The sequence below is a fragment of the Panthera pardus genome, unplaced genomic scaffold (genome assembly GCF_024362965.1).
Source record: "Panthera pardus isolate Hobbes unplaced genomic scaffold, ASM2436296v1 HiC_scaffold_13, whole genome shotgun sequence".
In the NCBI taxonomy this organism is placed as follows: Eukaryota; Metazoa; Chordata; class Mammalia; order Carnivora; family Felidae; genus Panthera; species Panthera pardus.
This window is the reverse complement of record NW_026526688.1, coordinates 31,776,044-31,799,521: the sequence shown is the minus strand read 5'-3', so window position 1 is coordinate 31,799,521 and position 23,478 is coordinate 31,776,044. Positions and strand designations below refer to the sequence as shown.

General features: G+C 42.7%; 1 protein-coding gene across 1 annotated transcript in view; it reads left to right on the top strand.

Annotated features, from left to right (window-relative positions):
- Nucleotides 1–77: 77 nt before the first annotated feature.
- Nucleotides 78–23,478, top strand: part of DPYSL2 (dihydropyrimidinase like 2) — a 131,934-nt gene continuing 108,533 nt past the window's right edge. Inside the window, exon 1 of the mRNA XM_019466887.2 lies at nt 78–597. Coding sequence (XP_019322432.1) covers nt 244–597 — 354 coding nt within the window. The 5' untranslated portion in view covers nt 78–243. The remainder of the gene's footprint in view (nt 598–23,478) is intronic.

Here is a 23,478-nt window from a genome sequence, read left to right as displayed (position 1 = left end):
CTGGAGCCGGAGCGGCGGCGGGGGGCGTGGGCAGGGAGGGGAGAAAGCGGGGTCAGAGGGAGGGACCGGGAGGGGTGGGTCGCTCGCTCGCTCGCCAGCCATCCTTCCTTTCTGTACACCTTGCGGCAGGCAGAGAGCGGCAGCCGCGGCAGCAGCCAGGGGGTTTGTGCACAGAGAGAGGCCGACTTAGGGACCGGCAGACGGACGGACGGACAGAGCGGACCTTCCCCGAGCTCCCGCGCCATGGCCGAGAGGAAGCAATCCGGGAAGGCGGCAGAGGACGAAGAAGTCCCTGCCTTTTTTAAAAACCTGGGTTCAGGCAGCCCTAAGCCCCGGCAGAAATTCTGTGGCATGTTCTGCCCGGTGGAAGGGTCCTCCGAGAACAAGACCATCGATTTCGACTCGTTGTCCGTGGGCCGGGGCTCGGGGCAGGTGGTGGCTCAGCAGCGGGACGTCGCCCACTTGGGCCCGGACCCGCAGCCGCCGTACTCCCGGCAGGGCCGGCGCGCCGGCGGGGAGCCATCTGTTGAATCGAGCCGGAAGGTGGAGATCCGGCGGGCCTCGGGCAAGGAAGCCCTGCAGAACATCTACGACCAGGTTGGTATGGGGGGTGGGGGGTGTTTGAGACTCAGGACCAGACGCGGGGATCGCCCCTCCTTCGCCCCCTTTCCAGCTCGGTGGAGAACCGGGGATCCCAGCGTGCCCACCGTCCTGCCTCGCAGGAATATTGCATCCTTGAATCTGTACATGCACCCCGCCCTACTTGCCCCTTCTCGGTGCAGGGTGCCCAGAGTCTCGGGCTCGGCCGTGGGCGGCTGTGCGCCCACAAAGGCTGCCCGCGCCTCCCTGGGCCTGGGGGGGGGGCGGGGGTAAAAATATGAACCGATCCCGGGTTGGGGGTCGCATGGTAGTGGGGGGAGGGAGGCATGAACCGATTCCATTCTTCTTAAATCCTTCCGGGCGGCTTCCGATTGCAGTTGTGGCTGGGTGCCCCACCCTTTTTTGATGCATCTCGGAGCGTGCAGTGGAGGGTTCGCGTGCAGGCCCGAAAGCTCCCCGGGGTTCGGGAGGGGCGGGGGCTTCGACAGCCTCTCCCCGCCTCGCCCAGCTCGCTCTCGCACCGTCTCTTCTCCGGCGCCCTCGGTGCTCCAGTCCTGAGCTCGGAGGCCAGGACCATGGTCAGCGCCTCCGCGCTCCGCCTGGGAGGATCTCACCGCCCTGACTCCTGCTCGCCGCGTGAAAAGGGGGAGGTTGTGGAGTCACCCAAGGAAACCGAGACGCTCGTAAATAACCCATGTGGAGAATAAAGTTCCGCTAAGTATCTCAGCAAGGGCTTCCCAGAGCGCGTCCCCCACCCCCGCCGCTATTTGGGAGGTGCTTTAGGGATGGAGACTTAGTGGATTATGTTCAAAGGGTGAAAAGAAAAGAAAAGGGAAAAATCCCTCAACAGTTTGAATAGATTGCCAAAGATGGATTAGACCCCCTACATGTGTTAACGGAGAAACAAAGAAGACCAATTTGGCAAAATATAGAAAATATTCGTTATCTCTGGCAATTATGAACAGTGTGCATTTTAAGTACTGTAGTCTCCTCGCACCACATTTTTTCTTTATCAGGGTGACCTTCACACTTGTGCATTTTCCCCCCACATCCTTAATTTCTCAAGCGATAAATTCCAGTGTGAAATGTTTCAACACTTGTTTGCTGTTTCTCTCCCATGCCCACTGGTGAAGATGAGATATCAGTCAGTGATTGATTATTGAATACCTATTGTGTGCCTTGCCTTTTGGGGCAGGGAGAATGTTAGCTATAAAAAGTTCAAGGTGATTTCTTCTTAAGGGGCTTTCAGAGTCATTGGGAGTGGTCTATGCATATTCACTGAGCAATTCCACAAGCATTTACTTGATATTCAGGTTGTGTGCTGACGGTGAACGCATGGAGAACAATTAAGAGTTGGAGATAATGGCCAGAACACGTTTCCTGACCTAGCACAGAATGTTGCAGCTTTTGACATTTATTGTACCAGTTCTAGGAAAGATAAGCCATTTACTGTCATTTTCAAAAGGTGGGGCAATTAATTACTTGAGTCCTCCTCCCTCGGCTCTGTCCTCCGATATCCATATTTCACTATGAGTCAACCTGAAGCACTTAATCCAAATAACTCACTTGAATCCCAGTGATCAGACAACTGAAGCAAAAGTTTCAAATAATGTAAGTTATGCTGAAAGGTGAGTGAGTGTGAAATTCTTTTCCATGTGAATGCATTGGATGAGAGCCAAACCATGATCATAATGCATAAAACATGGTTGTGTGAGTATTCTTATCTTCAACAAGTTGTGCTGGTAATTCTAATGTTCTAAAGGGAGCAGAAAAATGCCTTTCTGATAAGGGAGGGATTATTTTTAAAAAATGGCTGATTAGGGGGCAGAGGTTGAGAATGGCCATCCTTATAATGATGGCAGTGAATTAAAACTCACGTTTGAAAGGCAAAGTCTCACTGGGTTGAATAACACATCTCTTTTCTTGTCCATTTAGAACCCTAGATGTTTGATTATGAGCTTCTTGTTTGAACACTCCCTGATTTTATGTTGATTTTATTTGTTTTTAAGAGAGAGAGAGCACAAGCGTGTGTGTGTGTGTGTGTGTGTGTGTGTGTAGCACAGAGAGAGGGAGACACAGAATCTGAAGCAGGCTCTAGGCTCTGAGCTGTCAGCACAGAGCCCGAAGCGGGACTCGAACTTGTGAATGGCAAGATCATGACCTGAGCCGAAGTTGGACACTTAACCGACTGAGTCACCCAAGTGCCCCAAACACTTCCTGACTTTAGTAAAAATTCAAAATTGTAAACCTAGTGTGCATGGAAGAGGAGATTCAAAGAGGACATACCCAATCAAAACCCCAGCCACTTTTGGCCTCTGCAAACCCACATTTGCTTTTGTTGCCCAGTTATTAGCAGCAGAGGGTGATTCTGGCTTGGTTTTTTTTTTTGGTTTTTTTTTTTGTTTTTTTTTTTTTTTTTTTTTTTTTTTGCAGCTTCCCCTGAATTTTCACTCAGTCTTTCCTTATCACATAAGGGATTATTTTCACTCATGATTAAGAGCACTTACCAGGATCAGTACTAACAGTGGTTGAACATTTCATGTCTATATAAGAGAGAAAAGGTATGTGTGTGTGTGTGTGCATGTGTGTGTGTGTGTGTGTGTGTGTGTAATAATGGTGATTTTAAAAGCACTGTTGGGCCCACGATTTTGATTGACTCGAGTAGTCATCACTTAATGTTCAGCTAATGAGCAACGTGACTGCCAGCATCTCAGTGCATTCCTGTCTGAAGCCCTGGCACACAGAGAGGAGGAGAGTGAGTGGACCCTGGGGCCCCTGACTTGCATCCACCCTCCTCCCCTGAATCTGCATTTATAAGGTATTGTTAATGTATGGTTGGTTAGAAGTGGCTTTGCCCACCTGTCACACTAGGGGGACTGTTGTTCCCCTAGCAAGATTTTGGGAAATGAGGGAACAGACGGCCCTCGCCCAGATGCCATGTGGCTTGTGGGAGACGAGTGTCTGCGTTTGCATTTAGAGGTGTTAGCAGGTAAGCCCCAGAAAAAAATGGGTGTGGCTTTGGTTGGGATGTTAGGTCTTGGTGAAGGGTAGGAGCCCGTGTAGTGAATACGAGTGAGGAAAGCTACCTCTTTACTCTCTTTTCCTTTGTGTCCTTGGGGAGGTCCACGTTGGGCTCCAATGAGGTTAAATTGATTAGCACCTATGAAGGACTCTGAGCCTCTTGGAAGAGAGAGAAGGGCAGTATTGGTCTAATTCCTCCTCGCCAGTGCCCAGGGGTCCCTCAGTCTCCTCCCTTCCTCTTAAGAATCCCCTCTATTCCACCTCAGACACAGTTTAACCAAGGCTGCTGGATGGTGAGCCTCCCTTCCAAAGGAGCTCCCAGGCCCTTCTTTCTGCGGCAAACCCATGTGGACTAGAGTGGCTGGGGAATGATTCTCCATTTCTCCAGGGCAGATGCCAGTGAGTGAACTATGTAAGAGTGCTGCTGAACTTGACAAAATTCCCATCTATGAAATGTTTCTGATATTCCCTTTCATTGGGTGTCCCTCTGTCTCCTCTCCCCAGGTTGATTAGCTTCAAGCCCTGGGTGCCCTCTGATGCCCTCTTATTGTTTTTTGTTTTTATTTATTTATTTTTTTTGCTGCCCTCTTACTGTTCAATGCCGTTGTTCCCCCATTCTGATGGTGACGCCCATTCTAGATCTTTTTTTTTTTAATTTTTTTTTAATGTTTATTTATTTTTGAGACAGAGAGAGACAGAGCATGAGCAGGGAAGGGGCAGAGAGAGAGGGAGACACAGAATGTGAAGCAGGCTCCAAGCTCTGAGCTGTCAGCACAGAGCCCGATGCTGGGCTTGAACTCGCGAACCGTGAGATCATGACCTGAGCCGAAGTCGGACGCTTAACCGACTGAGCCACCCAGGTGCCCTTAGATCTTTCTTCCTCCAACAAACGGGTTCTGAAATCACTCTTCTCCTTTGCCCTCTCTCATTCAAAAATCCCTTCCTTGTGTTTATCTTAGAGAGAAATCCCAATGATGAACGCTTCCATCTGTTATGTGAATGACTGATACAGAAGTTGTCCTCAGAGATACTTGTTTGGTAATAGACTAGCCTGTTCAATGAAATGAACATATAGGTAGCCAAATATATGGTAGAGATTTGGCTGGAAGCCAAGAACAAGGGCATTCATTGATACTTTAGAGGTCACATTGTGTCAAAAGAGCAACACAAATATGAACATTTGTTCAGGATTCCAAAAGCCCAAGACCCATCTGGCATTAAAGGGAGAGGAGTGCTTGGGGAGGAGAAGGATATGGTGATAATTCACACTTATTGGTTGCCCTTGAGTTGCCAAGTGATTATTGAACTAATCATGTAACTAGTTAAACTAAAAAAATAATTGTGGGTGTGCTTGGGTGGCTTAGTTGATGAAGTGTCTGATTCTTGATCTCAGCTCAGGTCTTGATTCCAGGGTCATGAGTTCAAGCCCTGCATTGGGCTACATGTGGGGGTGGAGCCTACTTAAAATAAAATAAAATAAAATAAAATAAAATAAAATAAAATAAAGGCAAATAGTGGTGAAATACACATAACATAAAATTTATCTTAATCATTTTTAAATAGACAATTCAATAGTATAAATACACTCATGTTTTGTGCAACCAGTCTACAGAACTTTTCATCTTGCAAAACCGAAACTCTGCACCCATTAAACAATAACTCCCCATTCCCCCTGCCCCCAGCCCCTGACAACCTCCATTTTACTTTCTGTCTCTGTAAATTAGACGACTCTAGATACCTCGTGTAAGTGGAATCATACAGTTTTGTCTTCTTGTGACTGGCTTCTTTCACTTAGCTTAATGTCCTCAAGGTTAAATCAAGTTATAGCACGTGCCAGGATGTCTTTCTTTTTTTAAGGCTGAGTAATATTCCTATAGTTAAATTTTAATAAGTAATTGATGACTGAAAAGTTGTTGCTCAATTAATAGATCTGCAGTGAATTAATTGTGGAAGGAAGCAAGAAAGGTTATATCGAAGATGATGTATTTGATATTCCCTTTCATTGTGTGTCCAGTGTGGGGTCCACGACCTGAATAAAAGAAAACTCCTACCAGCTAAACAGCCTCTACCATACGTCTCCCTTGTAGTTCAAGGGTGGAGGGGGAAATTGCTGCCATTGAACCTCCAGTGACAACATCTGGTTGAATGTCGCATGGTTCACAAACTCGCGGGCCATGGAAATCAGGAATGGGCTGGGCATTTCCCTACCCTTGGTAGAGATGGGCCAGTTATTCTTGTGGGTCCTTTGGTGCTAGTGTTCCTCTCTTCTTCCTTGAGAAGAAGGGAGCATCAGAACTGATCATGGAGAGGGGGGTGCCTGGGTGGCTCAGTCGGTTGAGCCTCTGACTTCAGCTCAGGTTATGATCTCACGGTTGGTGAGTTCGAGCCCCGCATCTGGCTCTGTGCTGACAGCTCAGAGCCTGGAGCCTGCTTCGGATTCTGTGTCTCCCTCTCTCTCTCTGCCCCTCCCCCGCTCGCGCTCTGTCTCTCTCTGTCTCTCAAAATAAATAAACATTTAAAAATTTAAAAGAATTGACCATGGATTTGAATGTATACTGCCAGTGAATGTCAGAGCTTGGGAGAGACTTAGTGCAATCGCCTCATTCTAGCAGTGGAGAAAGCGATGCCCAGAGAAATTGTGCTTCACCCCACGGAATTCAGGTGGTGTTTTCAGGGTTAGGATGGACACCTGTCACTGCCCAGTCCCACCGCAGTCCTGTACCAGTAAAACCTTGTTATTTCGGTAGCATTGCATAATTCCAGAAGGTACATTTACTTTCTAGATCTTATATTTTAGAATGTGTAGAATGCGTATTATTTTAACACTTGCCTCAACACGTTCTGATATGAGCATTTTCCTTTTCTGTAAATAAGGACACTGAGATTTAGTGATGTTTACTGACCAATCCCAAGGGCTTGACCTAGGACCTGAACCAAGGTTTCCTGACTCAGTCCCATGCTTCTCGCAACTCACCATTCTGTGGTTTCACTCCACTGCCAGAGAGAGTGAGCTTAAAGGTGCGTTTAAATTTTGCAGGCAAAATATTTCATATCCCTTTACACTTAATATGTTCTATGGGGTAGGCCCTGTGCCAAATGTTTGATGTGCGCAATTTTATTCATCCTAGGGTAACTAAGGAGGCACTACAGTTACCCTTATTTTGCAAAAGAAATGCCTGAAGGTGAAAGAAACTTACAAAGCAACTAGCTAACTAACCAAGCCAGAGGCAGGGTTTGAACCAGGTCTATGTGACTAAATAGCCTTTGTTTTTGTTGTTGTTGTTTTAGTGTTTGTTTACTTATTTATTTATTTATTTATTGAGAGAGGGAGGGAGGGGCAGAGAGAGAGAGAGAGGGAGAGAGAGAATCCCAAGCAGGCCCCACACTGTCAGCGAGAAGCCCGACGCGGGGCTTGAACTCCCGAACCGTGAGATCATGACCTGAGCGGAAACCAAGAGTCAGATGCTTAACCGACTGAGCCATCCAGGCGCCCCATGAATTGCTTTCTCTATAATTATTCTTTACTTATTTTATCTCCAAAGAATTATTACAAAATAGTTCTCAGCGCTTACCTTTTTGCTTGTTTCCTGTGTTACAGTGTGCTCTTACAGGCCCTTTATAAAAAGGACTGTTGATCTGGCTTCATGAATGTGTCCCAAACTGCTGCTGTCCCGTCCATCATTTTTTTTTTTTTAAACACAAGAAATGTCTTCAAATATCATGGGGACACAGGCCAACTCTGCCAGTGAAAATGACATGCTTTGCTAAGATTAGAGCAATGTGATGATTTTTCCACTTGATGTAAATCATGAACCACAAGCAAATAATGAGGGGACCATCAACAGAAGCATTGGCAGGTGGGCTGATGGGTACTTGAGTTCGGTGGGCTGCAGCCTGTGGCAAAGGCTGGTGGCATAGGCCACGAGCTGCACACAAATGCAGTGCCTTGAAAGGGAACCAACCGCCTGGCCTTGAAGGTGGCTTGGGGTTTTTTTTTGAGACATACATAGACAGCTTGCCTGGTCTCTGAGTTCCAGACGGCTCTCTGGTGGAAAGACCTTGGAACTAGGAGCCAGGAAGCCCAGCTTGCGGTCGTGTCCCTGTTGCCGCTTGCCCAGTCACCTAACCTGAGCTGTCATCAGGTGGGGCCTTCATCTCCAAGGTCCTCTCTCATTTCCACTGTAGGCTCTGAAAGCTACGTTGTCCCTGGCTGTTTGTTCTTCCTTCTGCTCTTTCTTTCTTCCTTTCTTTCTTCCTCCCTCCCTCCCTCCCTCCTTCCCTCCCTCCCTCCTCCTTCTCTCTCTCTCCGTCCCTCCCAACCTTCCTTCCTTCCTTCTTTCCTGTTTTTTTCAAGATTGAGGTAAAATTCATATAACGTAAAATTCTCATTTAAACCGTTTTAGTCTACAATTCAATGACTTCTAGTACATTCACGATACTGTGCAACCGTCTGATTCCAGAACATTTTCTCGGTCCAAAAGGAAACCCCATATCCATTAAGCAGTCACTTGTCATTACCCTCTCACCCCAGCCTAGAGCGACCACAAATCTACTTTTGGTCTCCATGGAACTGCCAGTTCTGGACATTTTGCATAAATGGAATCATACAACATGTGGCCTTTTGGTGTCTGGCTTTTTTCACTTAGTGTCACATTCTCGAGGTTCATCTAGCCTGTGGTGTGTCAGTCCCTCGTTCCTTTTCGTCACTGAACAATCAGTATTCCGTTGTTTGGGTGGGTATCGCATTTGTCCATTCACCAGTTTAGAGACATTTGGGTTGTTTCCACCTTCTGGCTTTTGAATAATTTTTTTTTTTTTAAAGGAAGCTCTGTGCCCGACATGGGACTTGAACTCACGACCCCGAGATCAAGAGTCGCATGCTCCACTGACTGAGCCACCGGGCGCCCTTCCACTTTTTGGCTTTTACGTATAATACTGCTCTTGCCATTCTTCTACAAGTTTTTGTTTACACATATGTTTTTAGTTCTTTTAGGTCTATACCTCCGAGTGGAATTACTAGATCATGTGGTAATTTTATGTTCCGCTTTCTGAGGGGCTGCCAAACTGCTTTCCACAATTTTACTACCACTTTACATTCCCAGCAACAATGTACCAGGGTTCCAATTTTGTTCCGCACATCCTCCACAACACTGGTTATTTCCCTCCACCCTTTTTTTAAATTCTAGCCATCCTGGTGGGTGTGAGGGGGTATCTCATTGTGGTTTTGATTTGCATTTCCCTCTAATGACTAACAACTTGAGCAGCTTTTCATGTGCTTGTTCATTTGCATACCTTCTTTGGAAAAATGTCTGTTCAAATTCTTTGGCACTTTTAAAAGATTGAGTTGTTTGTCTTTTTGTTGTAGGAGTTCCTTTTTTTTTTTTTTTTAAATATATTCTCTTTAAGTAATCTCTACACCCAACGTAGGACTTGAACTCGCAACCCCAAGATCAAGGGTCACACGCTGTACCAACGGAGCCAGCCAGGCGCTGCTAGGAGTTCTTTATATATTCTGGATATTTGCCCCTTATCAGATATATAATTTGGAAATATTTTCTCCCATTCTGTGGGTGGTTTTGTTACTTTCTTCATATGTGTCCTTTGAGGCACAGAAATTTTTGATTTTAATGAAGTCCGATTTATCTGTCTTTTCTTTTGTTGCTTATGCTTTTGGTGTTTTATTATTCCCCACTGTTCTCAAAACTGCTGGATCAACTAAAGTCCAGCAAAGAAGTTCCAGGGCCTCATTTCTTAAAATGATAATCTCATAACTGAATCCTGTTGCTTTATGAGAGCTTTGAAAAATTCATTTAGAATAGATTTGCGATAGGTCAATATTGTTAAGTGTTTTGTGTGCTGCCTATGTCTGATCTATTTCATGATCCTGTTCATATAAGGAAATTTCTTTTCTGTGTGTGTATTCACAATGTATTTGGTATTTTGTGTGTGTGTGTGTATGTATATGTATATATATAATGAATACATATGTATATTTACACATATACACACATATATATGTATGCACACACACATATATGTATATACACATAACATACATATACACACATACATACATGCATATATAAACACACATGGATATATACACATACATGCATATATATACACACATACAAATACACACACATACATGTATATATACATGCATATATTCATATATATACATACAAACATATACATACATACATATACACACAATACACACCACATACATACATATATACACACACATGTACATACACATATACACACACGCACACACACAAATATATGCACATACAAATACATGCATATACACACAACATACATAAACATACGTGCAGCACACAGATACATATGTATACACGCACATGTATACACATACATACACATGTATATACACATATACACATACACACAACACACATACATATACACACATATATACAGGTATATGCACACATATACATATATACACAGAACACATACATATATACACATATACATACACACATACACGATGTATATACATACACACATGTATACACACATGCATACACATATACACAACATATATGCATAATAAACACAACACACATATGCACAAACATTCATGTACATATATGTGAACACATGCATATATGCACACACATGTATACACATACATATGTGTACACACTCATACACAGACACGTACATGTACACACATACATGTATACATGTATGCACATACATGTATATACGTGCCTACACATGTGTACACATAGGTACACATGCATATATACACATGCACACACATGTATACACAACACATACACACACGCACATATATGTATATACAGCACGCACACACACACATGCATGTACATATATGAAGTTATAAGCTTGTTTTCCAAACCACTGATTTGGAAGCAGTAGGGATGTGTTGAGGAGGGCAGTGACTAATAAGCTGAATTTAGGAAAAAATAAATTTGAGAAATGAATTGGATTCACTGTTTATTTTGTTTAATTTGTTTTTTTTTTTTAGAAATGACATGACAAAGTGCTATGTTTATTGTGGATGACAGGGATAAGCAAATTTTTTTTAAAAATAAAGAAATCCTTGATAATCTAATTATTTAGAAAGAACTATTGATAATATTTTGCTCTAATTTTTTTCCAGTCTTTAAACTCCCACCAAAAATGAATGGAAAATACTGTTTTTCAGCATTTCTGACATAACTGGGTATTATTTTTATACACATTTCCCAAATTTATAGGTGACAAGTGGTATCCTGCTTTTTTGCCAATTTTCCTATTAAAAGTATTCATATTTTAAACATTGAAATTAAATAAATTCTATAAAAATTCTACATTAGAATGTATCCACTTTAAGGCCAACTTGTTACAAATTTTTTCCCCCGGTTTGCATGTGATTTTTCATGGCCTTTATATTTTGACATCCAAATTTAAATTTTGAAGGTAAATCAGTTCATCTTTTCTGATGTGTTCCTGCCTTTCAAGGTTATTAGTAATTCTCTTCTAAAACCTTTTTGGATTCTGTGCTTATTTATATTTAAATCTTGCCATTAATTTTTGTCTACAACTTGAAATAAGGTATTACTTAATTTTCCAAATAGTTAGCCTGTTATCCTAATGGCGTTAGTGAATAATTGATGTTTCTCTATTTGTTATATACTCAACCTTTTATGTGTGTGTGGATATGGGTTTTGGCTTCCTGGGATTTCATCGATCTGCCTTACTAATGTAGTGGTTCAATACTGCTTTAGTTACTGTTGCTTTTAATTGAATATTTTTACTTTTTAAAAAAAAATTTTGCCACCATTCAACTGCATTTTCCATTCAAGATATTTTCAATTACAGAAACCTAATACGATTTTTTACCGGAATTATATGAAAGTTATATAGCCAACGATAAGAAATATTCAATTTTAGGATAGTAAGCCTTTCTACCAAAGTTTGTAGTGTGGTCTTGCCATTTTTTTCAGGTATTTTGTTCTGTTTTCTTTGAAACTTTTCGTTACGTTTATTCCCAGACGCTTTGTTGCTATTGTGAATATAATTCCAATTATATTGTATAGTTTACATTCTGAGTGACTCTTGAGTTTTATATTGATTGATAATAGAGTGCCTTATTCAACTTGCTCTTGGTTCTAATACTTTTCAATTGATTCTTTTGGAACAGTTTTATTATCTAATATTACTTTCAAGTCTTTTTTTCACTGCCTTTACTTACTGTTTCTCTTTTGTGTCTGACTACATTGGTTAGAGCTTCTAGAACAATGTTGGATGATGGTGGCACTATTAGAGTTCCTGTTTGATTTCTGATTTTATTTATTTTTAAAATATTTATTTATTTTGAGAGAGAGGGTGAACAGGTTGGGTTGAGGGAGGCGGGGAGGGCAAAGAGAGAGGGAGACAGGAGACAAGGAATCCCGAGCAGGCCGCTCGTGTTCAGCACAGAGCCAGATGCGGGCCTCAAACTCAGAAACCACGAGATCATGACCTGAACCAGAATCAAGATTCAGACATTCAACCAGCCGAGCCACCCAGCAGCCCCTGATTTCTGATTTTAATGAGAAGGCTTCTAGACCTTCACTATTGTTTGAGAGAGATACTTTCTGTCCTGTTAAATAATCATTGAATTCCTACTTGAGCGTACTGGTAATGACCTTCAGTCAGCGACTGCCAGGAACATACCTGTTGGGCTTATTACTTGCTGTAGCCGGGGAGAGCCGGCAGGCATCTCTGTAAGACAGGTATTTGGAAGAGATGTGGGTTTCAGGGGGTGATTTGGGGGAGGGTCCAAGGAAGTGAGGATTCCCTCTGGGCTGGGGCTGCCAAAAAGGAGGGCGATTCTATGATTTGTTATCTCAGTAAATCTTGCCTATACAAGGACAGATTGATTAGACAGAGGCCGAGCCGTGATTGGTAAAGAAGCAGCAGGCCCTCACAGTAGTTAGAATAGGGGGATTTGGGCACTTTCTGACTTAGACAACGTTTATATTTTATCAGGCGTGATTACGGAGGGGTCTTTTTTTTTGTCGTGATCCGTCATGGTCACTGAGTGGCCTTGTCTGATGTTAATGCTCTGTGAAGTTCACGTTCAACAGGAGAACACTCAGGCCTCACTGTGAGTGCCAGGCCCAGCTCTCGGCTGCTATTTTGTTTCTCGATATGCTGTCAAAACCAGGGTTTAATGTGATAGATCGTATCCTGTAGTGTTTCTGTTTCAGCAATATTTTCCTACCCTGTGTGGAAGATGCCAAATAGTTTCTTGAATGTTCCCCCTCATGATCAACCTTGTATCTCTTGTTCTGTAATAATTTTTGGTAAGCTTGCTGTGTTCTTTTTTTTTTTTTTCTTTTGTATTTACCTTCAATTACAGTGAGATGCCGTCAGAAGCCATGCTTTTGGCAGAGGGGGTGCGTGAACTGTCTCTGGCCCCTGACTACGTGTACCAGTTGAATCTTCTGTATTAGGCTTATAGTTTGAGAATTGATTCAAGCACCAGCTGCTTTTCCAATTCCCATTTTCTGGTGCTGCGGTGGCAGACTGTGGCTTTCACACCCCAGTTAAATTTCAAAAAATAAATTTGGGGAACAGCCTAAGGGTTGCCACATTTTTATGTTGCCAAAATAGGGACACTAAAACAAACCAAACAAAAACACTACTGTCCAGTATCATCTCACAACGTGAAGAACAATTTGGCACCAAAACTATTGAAGGGCAAAGAACTCTAGAATTGCAAAATATGCATAAATTGAACTTTACAAAAAGCTAAGTGTATCCTCCCTATTTTTTTTTTTTTCACTTTGACCTAGGCTTGTGAACACTTTGCCCCAGGCAGCCTGGCATCAGCAACCAGCCCAGCACTCATTGAGATGGCGTCTCTCTTACTCCTCCTTGCCTGCCCTTTCTTGAGCAGTCTCTTTCCAAAAGTTGATATCTCTGTTGGATAAAGAGATATGGCCTCACGCAGGCTAGTGTAGGCAATTGTTTCAAAATGCACCTGGGGTTTGCTTTAATCAGGTGAAGTAAGACACACAGATATGGAAATAACTGTCATGAAGAAAGGATTTTGTAAATTTTTGTTTCCTTTTGAGAGGGGTGGGGAGAGGGAGAAAACATGAGTAGGGGAGGGGCAGAGAGAGAGAGAGAGAAAGAGGGAGAGGATCAGAGGTGGACTCCGTGCTGACAGCGGAGAGCCCCATGCGGGGCTCGAACTCATGAATGTTGAGATCATGACTTGAGCTGAAGTCCGACACTTAACCAGCTGAGCCACCCAGGTGCCCCGTGAAGGAAGAAATTTTTATCCTCACAGATCCCTAGAACAGGTGACAGACCATGTACACGGGGCTACAAGGGGAATCACCAGGGTTAAGTCAAGAGGCAGTGGGACGAGGGGAAGACATGGGTAAGAGCCATTATTGTGGTTTCTTCGAAAGAACAAGTAAGGCAAGGAAAACAGGCTTAGTTCGGATCATTTTAGTGGGCTGAGGGGCACAGAGCCTGTCCCTTGTTGTCTGATACTCAGCTCTGGGGTGATTAGGGCAGGTGAATAGTGACTTCGAGTTTAAGAGCTTCAAAAAAGAGGTAGGTGGGGGTATGGGCTCTGGATTGATGGGTTTGCATATGAAAGTTGCCCTCCCAGGAGAATCTAAGAAGGTAGGAATTGTCTAGTCCTGCAAGGGAAAGTGTTTCCAGGGTCAATAAAGCCCCAGGTGTCCAAGCACCAGAAATACAGAACATGATAAGACATGATTTAATATAACAATACTAGCTGGCTATAGTAGACCTGAGATTATTACGAGATTCTGGCTTCAGGCACTTGGCTCCATAGTTTTAGGTGTCTGTTGCTCATAGGTTTACAGAATTATTGGGCACTTTTGCATTTTTACGATCTTCATTAGTAGTTTAGTTGGAATGTTCTTTTTTTTGTTTTTTAATTTGAGAGAGAGTACGTCAACAGGGGAAGGGCAGAGGGAGAACGAGAAACACACACACACACACACACACACACAGAGAGAGAGAGAGAGAGAGAGAGAGAGAGAGAGAGAATCTTAAGCAGGCACCACACTCCGCGTGAAGCCCGACACAGGACTTGATCGCACGACCTTGGGGTCATGACCTGAGCCAAGATCAAGTCAGATGCTCAACAAACTGAGCCATGCAGGCACCCCTAGTTGGGATGTTCTATCTGTGATTTCTGGCCTAATGCCTTTTTAAGTCTGGAGACCCATAATCTGACTTTCAGAAAGTTGATGCGTGTTCAGTTATAGTCACCATGACTAAGAGCCATGGAACCAAAACTTGCTCATTGCACTGCTGGGGCTTTTTATTTATTTATATGAATGAACTACATTTCTTACAGGACATATGATTATGCCAAAACTGGTAGTGAAGATAGCTAGAAAAAAATCCACTGTAAGAAACTCTTGCCTACAGTTCTGCTCCCCAAATCTCCTCCAACTTCGGTGAGAGAATTAGCAGAGACAGGATTTCCAGGCAGGGTCAGCTTTCCCTCCTGACCGTGAGTTCCTCCAGTGACAGTGAGCATTATCACATCCGTCTTAGAGTAACCACGGCACCCCAGCAAAAGGATATCCTTGTAATGTTGTTCTTGAAATAACCTTGAACTGGTCTATGGCATTTGGGGTCACATCCTAATTTAGGTGTGGACTCTGAAATTATCTTGCAGGATTCAGAAATTAAGCCCTGAATGGAATTACCCAGATTTGAAATCAGATAAAGCAATGCAGAGATAGTCTACACGTCTCAGAGCCAACAGGACCTTGGGGGTGCTTTTAGAACCCTTGAATACCTTGGCCAACAGGCACATGAAAAGATGCTCAATGTCGCTCCTCATCAGGGAAATACAAATCAAAACCACACTCAGATATCACCTCATGCCAGTCAGAGTGGCCAAAATGAACAGATCAGGAGACTATAGATGCTGGAGAGGATGTGGAGAAACGGGAACCCTCTTGCACTGTTGGTGGGATGCAAACTGGTGCAGCCGCTCTGGAAAGCAGTGTGGAGGTTCCTCAGAAAATTAAAAATAGACCTACCCTATGACCCAGCAATAGCACTGCTAGGAATTTATCCAAGGGATACAGGAGTGCTGATGCGTAGGGGCACTTGTACCCCAATGTTTATAGCAGCACTCTCAACAATAGCCAAATTGTGGAAAAAGCCTAAATGTCCATCCACTGATGAATGGATAAAGAAATTGTGGTTTATATACACAATGGAGTGCTACGTGGCAATGAGAAAGAATGAAATATGGCCCTTTGCAGCAACGTGGATGGAACTGGAGAGTGTGATGCTAAGTGAAATAAGCCATACAGAGAAAGACAGATACCATATATGTTCACTCTTATGTGGATCCTGAGAAACTTAACAGAAACCCATGGGGGAGGGGAAGGGGGGAAAAAAAAAGAGGTTAGAGAGGGAGAGAGCCAAAGCATAAGAGACTCTTAAAAACTGAGAACAAACTGAGGGTTGATGGGGGGTGGGAGGGAGGGGAGGGTGGGTGATGGGTATTGAGGAGGGCAGTTTTGAGGATGAGCACTGGGTGTTGTATAGAAACCAATTTGACAATAAATTTCATAAAAAAAAAAAAAAAGAACCCTTGAATACTTAACGTTATCACCACCTGGTTCTCTTCCCTTCCTTCTGGCCATTTAGTCAGGCAAGAAGATGGAATTCTGTGAGGAAACCACTCCAGTGCTGCCTTTCACACTCCATTTTAAGATTTCCTTGAATGTCGCTGGAGAACATAGTGTGCAAACGATTAGGATGAATTTACCATGTTATAGAGAACCTTTTGATGATATCAGGCGATGGCTTGAGCAAGTTAGCTGTTTCTCTTAGCCTGCTTTCTCATTTGAAAAGTGGGCATCGACACAGTGACCTCCTTGGGGCGCCTGGGTGGCTCAGTCAGTTAAGCGTCCAGCTTCAGCTTAGGTCATGACCTCACGGTTTCGTGGGTTCTAGCCCCGCGTCGGGCTCTGCGTGGACAGAGGAGAGTCTGCTTGGGATTTTCTCTCTGCCTGTCTCTGTCGCTCAAAATCTATAACTAAACTTAAACAGAAAATAGATTCTCTTTCTCTCTCTCCCTCTGCCTCTCTCCCCTGCTCATGCTTTCTCTCTCTTTCAAATAAAAAAAAAAAAATTAAAGACTGCAACAACGAAACTCCTACAATCCTCTCTTGCCCTCACAATCCTCCCCAGCTCCTGTTAATTTTTTACTCCTTTTCTTAGCAAACTTTTCTAGAGTCTTATCTATATTTGCTGTCTCCATTTCTTCATCTCCCAATCGCTGTTTAGGAAAATGAACTTTCTGTACATCATACAGAAATATAACATTAAGAACAGGTATCACTAAAGCCCGCCTTGACCACTGTCCCCATCCTGTCTCTCTCCTGACCAGAGATCGCCAAGATCTGTGCGTTCCTTTTTATCCTTCCTGCCCGGTTTTTCTGCATGCTTACATGTGTATACGTCCTTGCAAAAATGTGTAGTATTATTTGCGTGTCTGTGTGTTTTACCTAAATGATACCGTTCTGTATCAGCAATTTGTTCCTTTTCTCTCTTTGTGTTTCAGAAGTCTGTTAATATATGAAAATTATATCAGTCCACGCAAATTTACATTCCTTCAGCTTCTGACTCTATTAGTAATTGCTAATGTTTATGATGTGCTGACCATGTCCCATGTTTTACATGTGGTTACTTATTTAGATCTTTCAAATGACCCCGAGAAGTAGGTTTTATTGTCTCCATTTTCGTGAAGAAACTGAGGCAGAAAGAGACTACACATCTTGCTTAATTAAGGGTATGTGCTTAGTAAATGATGAAGTCAGGGTATAAAGTCGGGCACCTGGCTCCAGAGTCTGTGTTGTTAATCGTGACCTTGTTCTACGGTATGAATAGACCATGTCTGCTTTAGCCGTTTTTTGTTGTCGTTGCTGTTTACAGGTTTTTTTTAATTTTTAATTTTTTTTAAATTTATTTTTGAGAGAGAGATGGAGCGAGTGGGAGAGGGGCAGATAGAGAAAGGGAGACACAGGATCCAAAGCAGGCTCCAGGCTCTGAGCTGTCAGCACAGAGCCTGATGCGGGGCTCGGATTCATGAGTCGTGAGATCATGACCTGAGCCCAACTCAGACACTCAATGGACTGAGCCACCTAGGCACCCTACAGTTTTTATTGATAATAAGCAACGTTTCAATAAGCACCTTGCACTTGCTTGCTTCTGCAGGAGCGTATGTTTATGGTAAACTTCTGGGTCATGGGTGAGCCCATGTAGCATTATTATGGATATTGTCAAATCATCTTTGAAAGGGAACATCCATTTTATTTACTTTTTTGTTTGTTTTAGAGACAGAGACAGAAAGAGAGTGCATGCGAGTGGGGGAGGGGCAGAAGGAATGAGAGAGAATCTCAAGCAGGCTCCACACTCAGCATGGAGCCCAATGAAGGGCTTGATCTCACAACCCTGGGATCATGATCCCCGGAACCAAAATCAAGAGTCAGATGCTCAACCAACTGAGACACCCAGGTGCCCAAGGGACCATCCATTTTATATTCCTATCAGCCATATAGGAGCATTCTAGCTTCCTCACCATTTTACTAAGTTGATAGCAAATTTTAAACATTTTGCAATCACGCAGGTTAAAAATGGTACCTTACAATCTTCACTTTGAGTGAAGATTGCCTTTGAGTGTTAGTGGGTGGGGCGTCTTTTCATGTGGTTATGCGTTATGTATAGTGTTTCTTTTATGAGCTTCCTGTTTATAATCTTTACCTGGTTTTCTGTGGGAATATAGTAAAACTTTGGACTGCGAGCAACTTGTTTTGTGAGTGTTCCGCAAGACCAGCAAGCATTTCCAATACATTGTAACTTGATAAAGGAGCAATGTCTTGCAATACAAGTAGTAGGCGATGCCGAATGTCACGTGATCACAACTGGGCCAATGGTTCTTCTCTCTCCCTCTCACTGCGGGATTGTGGGTGATTGTTCCCAGGCTTGGATGCTCGGTTTCAGACTGGGGCGTTTGGCAGAACTGCTGTGGGCCAGAAGGTGCCCACAACTGGCACTAGGGTATTTTTTGTCACTTCAAAGCGCCTCTGGACAATCCTTTGCTTTTCCACACAAGAGTAAGCTTAGGAATGTTTTGCTTCATTCTAGGTCAGGCTGCCTGCAGATAGAGACCCTTTCCTCCCCTGCCTTATTGCCAGTTATGTTAAATACAGTATGACAAGAGTTTATTAATACTGTACTGTAGTCAACATCCTTGTGAGCGTATACGATGACCCTCATGTAGAAAAATTCCTTTGAGCCAATGGATAGCAGTGGTTCCATTAGTCATAGTGAAAGTTGTCCTACAATATAACCCTCCTCTCTCTTGTCTCCCTCACACCAGCCACGAAGGGTTTCAAAGGTAAGCACAGGTTAATTTGTTTATTTTTCTTTATACTTTGTATTTTCTTTTTTATTTTATATTATAGTATTGTAATCATTTTTATGCGAATATTTTTGGGTTGTTGAATGAATCTTCTGAGTTTCCATTATTCCTTATGGGGAAATTCGCTTTGATATACACGTGCTTTGGATTACAAGCATGTTTCTGGAACGAATTACGCTCGAAAACCAAGGTTTTACCGTATTTGTCTTTTTCTTTTCAGTTTGTAAGAGTTTACATATTTTGGATATCACAGATTACTTTACAGATCACTTCCTTATGGCTTCTATCTCTACTGAAACTTGTCAAGGTCATAGTATCTTTTTTTTTTTTTTTTAATTTTTTTTCAACGTTTTTTTATTTATTTTTGGGACAGAGAGAGACAGAGCATGAACGGGGGAGGGGCAGAGAGAGAAGGAGACACAGAATCGGAAAGAGGCTCCAGGCTCCGAGCTGTCAGCCCAGAGCCTGACGCGGGGCTCGAACTCACGGACCGCGAGATCGTGACCTGGCTGAAGTCGGACGCTTAACCGACTGCGCCACCCAGGCGCCCCAAGGTCATAGTATCTTTATAGAGTGGATTCAAGAGATCCTTCTCTGGCATTATCTTACTTTGTAGCTCAGTAGTTCATGACCATGCCAGTTGTAGTGGGTTTGAGCATATCAGGGCCGGTAAAGAAAAAACTGGCCACTAGATGGCGGTAGCATGCAATAGTGTTTATTTGGGTGCGTCCTTTGACAAGTTGCCTGAGAAGCAAGTCCCTCATAGCACCTAGAAAGGGAAGAGGGCAAGGGAAGTCTTGGGGGAGAGGGACATAATATATGGCGGGGTAGGGGTGTCCATGTCTAGGTGATGTTCCTCAGCAGCACGGTGGGGCGGCTCTGGGTCAGAAGGCTTCAAAGGGCAGCAGCAGCTTGGGGATTTTTTTTCATAGCGGGAAGGTTTGGTTTAGCTGTGGGTAGCAGATATTGGGTGCAGTTTTGTGGGATTTGCAAAGCAGGCAGGCTCCAAATGGCTAAAAATATGCTGATTTGGGCTATAGTGAGAGCAATTAGATCTGTAAAAATTTGAGTTTGGTGCTGGTGGGCTTTGAGCTGGCAGTCTCAGTGTCCTCTAAAGAACAAACAACGTAGGGACCAATATATAGGGGACATCTGTAACCCATTCACTTCACACTCTTCTTTCAAACATTCTTCTTCTAATTTATATTATCCTAGTCACCTCTCTCAAGTCCTCTTTGCTGATTCACACCTTCTATCTGTCCTCTAACTCAGTGATTCTCAAATCTTTTGGATTCAGGATGCCTTTAAATCCTGAAAAATTGGGGACCCCCAAAGAGGCTTTGTTTTTGTAGGTCATTTTTCTATTTACTGTCTTAGAAATTAGGACTGGGGAATTAAAATAGATTTATTCATTTACTTAAAGGTGATAATAGGGTCGCCTGGGTGGCTCAGTCAGTTGGTTGAGCACCGGACTCTTAATCTCAGCTCAGGTCTTGATCTCAGGGTTGTGAGTTCAAGCACCACATGGGGCTCCACACTAGGCATGAAGCCTAGTTAAAAAAAATAACCATAATAAACCTATTGCAAGCGAACATAAATAACATCCTTTACATGAAAAGTGACTAAAGAACATTCTGATATATTGATTTCATCTTTATATGTAGACGATCCACTGTAGGTCATATAAATCATCTTTATATGATTACATCTTTAAATGTAGACAATATACTATAGGTCTAGATTTGAGTCTTCTAATAATTTTTTAAAGTCAACAAACCTTTTTAAATACAATAAAATATTATAAACAAATTTTATTTTGCATTTTTTAAATCTTTATTTATTTTTGAGAGGGAGACAGCATGTGAGCAGGGGAAGAGCAGACAGAGGGAGACACAGAATCCGAAGCAAGCTCCAGGCTCTGAGCTGTCAGCACAGAGCCTGACGTGGGGCTCGAACTCACAAACTGTGAGATCGGGACCTGAGCCGAAGTCAGACGCTCAACCGACTGAGCCATCCAGGTGCCCCTAAACAAATTTCATCTTAAAATGAAATATCATTCTAAAGTAATAACAGCCTGAGGTTAAATTTAAAAATTTAGAAAATACTTCAAAACTTTAAGAAACAGTATTGTGAAACAAGGAAACAAAGTAGACTTAGTTCTAGTTATGTTTCCACATGGGCCCAAGGAAACTCTGGGATTTCAAAATAACTGTTGAATGACAATGAGACTACGGAGATCATAGCAGGTGTAACTGATGACCGTTGGTAAGAAGAGACTATAAATCCCAAGGAAAGAATTAATCTCTGAAAACACAAAATTCGTCACTTAAACCTACTGCTTTAGAAAATTCTAGAAAACATACAGATGCATAGGAACATATTCTAGTAACTATTGGAGCCATGATGTTATCACAGATCATACAGCCTTTGGAAAAGCCTACTGTGTACTCATGGAAGAATGGAATTGAAAAAGAAAAATTACATCTCGGTATTATAAGCATAATCATTTTGACCTTTCCAGACCTCCCTGCAGGAACCCAGTGCTGGAGTGAGTGCCTTAGGACTCAGACTAGAGCTTAAATCCTAGATGTTCTCCAACCCCGCAGCTTTAAATACATGTGCAGATGACTTTAAATTTGTGTCTCCAACTTTGACTTATCCACTCGCCTACTCAACATTTTCACCTATATATATACTAGACATTTCAGAATTAACATGTCCCAGGTAGAACTTTTGACTTCGCCTAAATGTGCTCATCTCCACGTCATCCTCAATGCATTGCACCACCTGCAAGATTGTGCAAGTCAGAAATCACAGTACATAGCCAATATGTTTCCTTGTCCCTCATCCCTTATATCTTTCCGTGGGGAAGTCCACAGGGTTTAGCTTCACAGCACAGTTCAAGCCCGTGGGTGGCTCCTCCCCACCCATCTCTACACTTACCCACAAGCTATCGTCTTGTTTCACCTGGGCCACACTAGCAGCCTCCTAATTATCATTGTTGACTAAGTTTTGTGCTACTATAATCCAGCTTCAGCCATTGCAGCTACAGTGATTCCTTAAAAATTCAAATTAGATTACGTCATTCTTCTACCTAAACTCTCTCTGGTTTTAGTGTTAGGTTCCCAAAGACTCTTCGTGATTTGACACTTGCCTCTTCTACTCCAACCGCATGCCGACCACTCAGCTCCTTCTTTATTATGCTCTAGTTTCTTGCGACTCTTTTCTCTTCCTTGAACATGGCAATCTCTTTCTCATCTCCCAGTGTTTGTGTTATTTCTTCCCTCTACTTGTTCTGTCCTCAGTTCTTTGCATGAATTACTCTTTCTTAGGCTTCAGGGATCAATTTGAATGTCACCTTTACAGCAAGATCTTCCTACAGAGAACGGTACAGGAAGGCCCCCCTTTATGTAAGCAGTGAGGTCCAGTAGAAATATGATGGGATCGGCAGTATTATACTTTCTAGTAGCCCCACTGAAAAAGTAAAAAGAAATATGTGAAGTTAATTTTAATAAGATATTTCACTTAACCCAAATATATCCAAAATATTGTCATTTCAATAGGCAATTGGTATAAAATCATTAACGGCATCTTTTACATACTTTGGCTCATACTAAGTTTTTTTTTTTTTTTTAGCTTTATTGAGATATAATTGACATGAAATCTATTGAGATAAATGTCAGGGACACAGCATGATGGCTTGATATACGTGTACACTGTGAATTATTATCACAGTAGGGCTGGTTAACATCTCCATTACCTCATATAAATATCATTTCTTTGGGGGGGGTCAAGAACATTTAAGATTTCCTTTCTTAGCAACTTTCAAGTGGCTGCTACAGTATTGCTAACTATGTCACCATTTAGTACAGTAGATCACCAGAACCTGTTCATCTTATAATAAGAAATCTGTACCCCTCGAACAATCTGTCTCCTACTTTCTGCCCCCTCCCCACTGTCTCCCCTCCCCTTGACAACCACCACCCTACTCTCTGTTTCTATGAGTTTGGCTTTTTAAGTCAAGATCTAAGTGATATCGTACAGTATTTCTCTTTCCCTGATTTATTTCATTGACATCATTATGCCATCAGTGTCCATTCGTGTGGTCACAAACAGCAAGACTTCCTTCTTTCTCATGGCTGAATAATACTCGTGTGTGTGTGTGTGTGTGTGTGTGTGTGTGTGTGTGTGTGTCACATCTTCTTTACCCATTCATCCACGGAAAGGCACTTAGGTTGTTTCCATATCTTGACCAAATGCTGCAATGAACATGGGGGTGCAGATACCTCTTCCAGTTAGTGATTTCATCTTCTTTGGGTATATACACAGAAGTGGAATTGTTGGATCATATTTTTAATTTTTTCAGGAACCTCCATAGTATTTTGCATGGG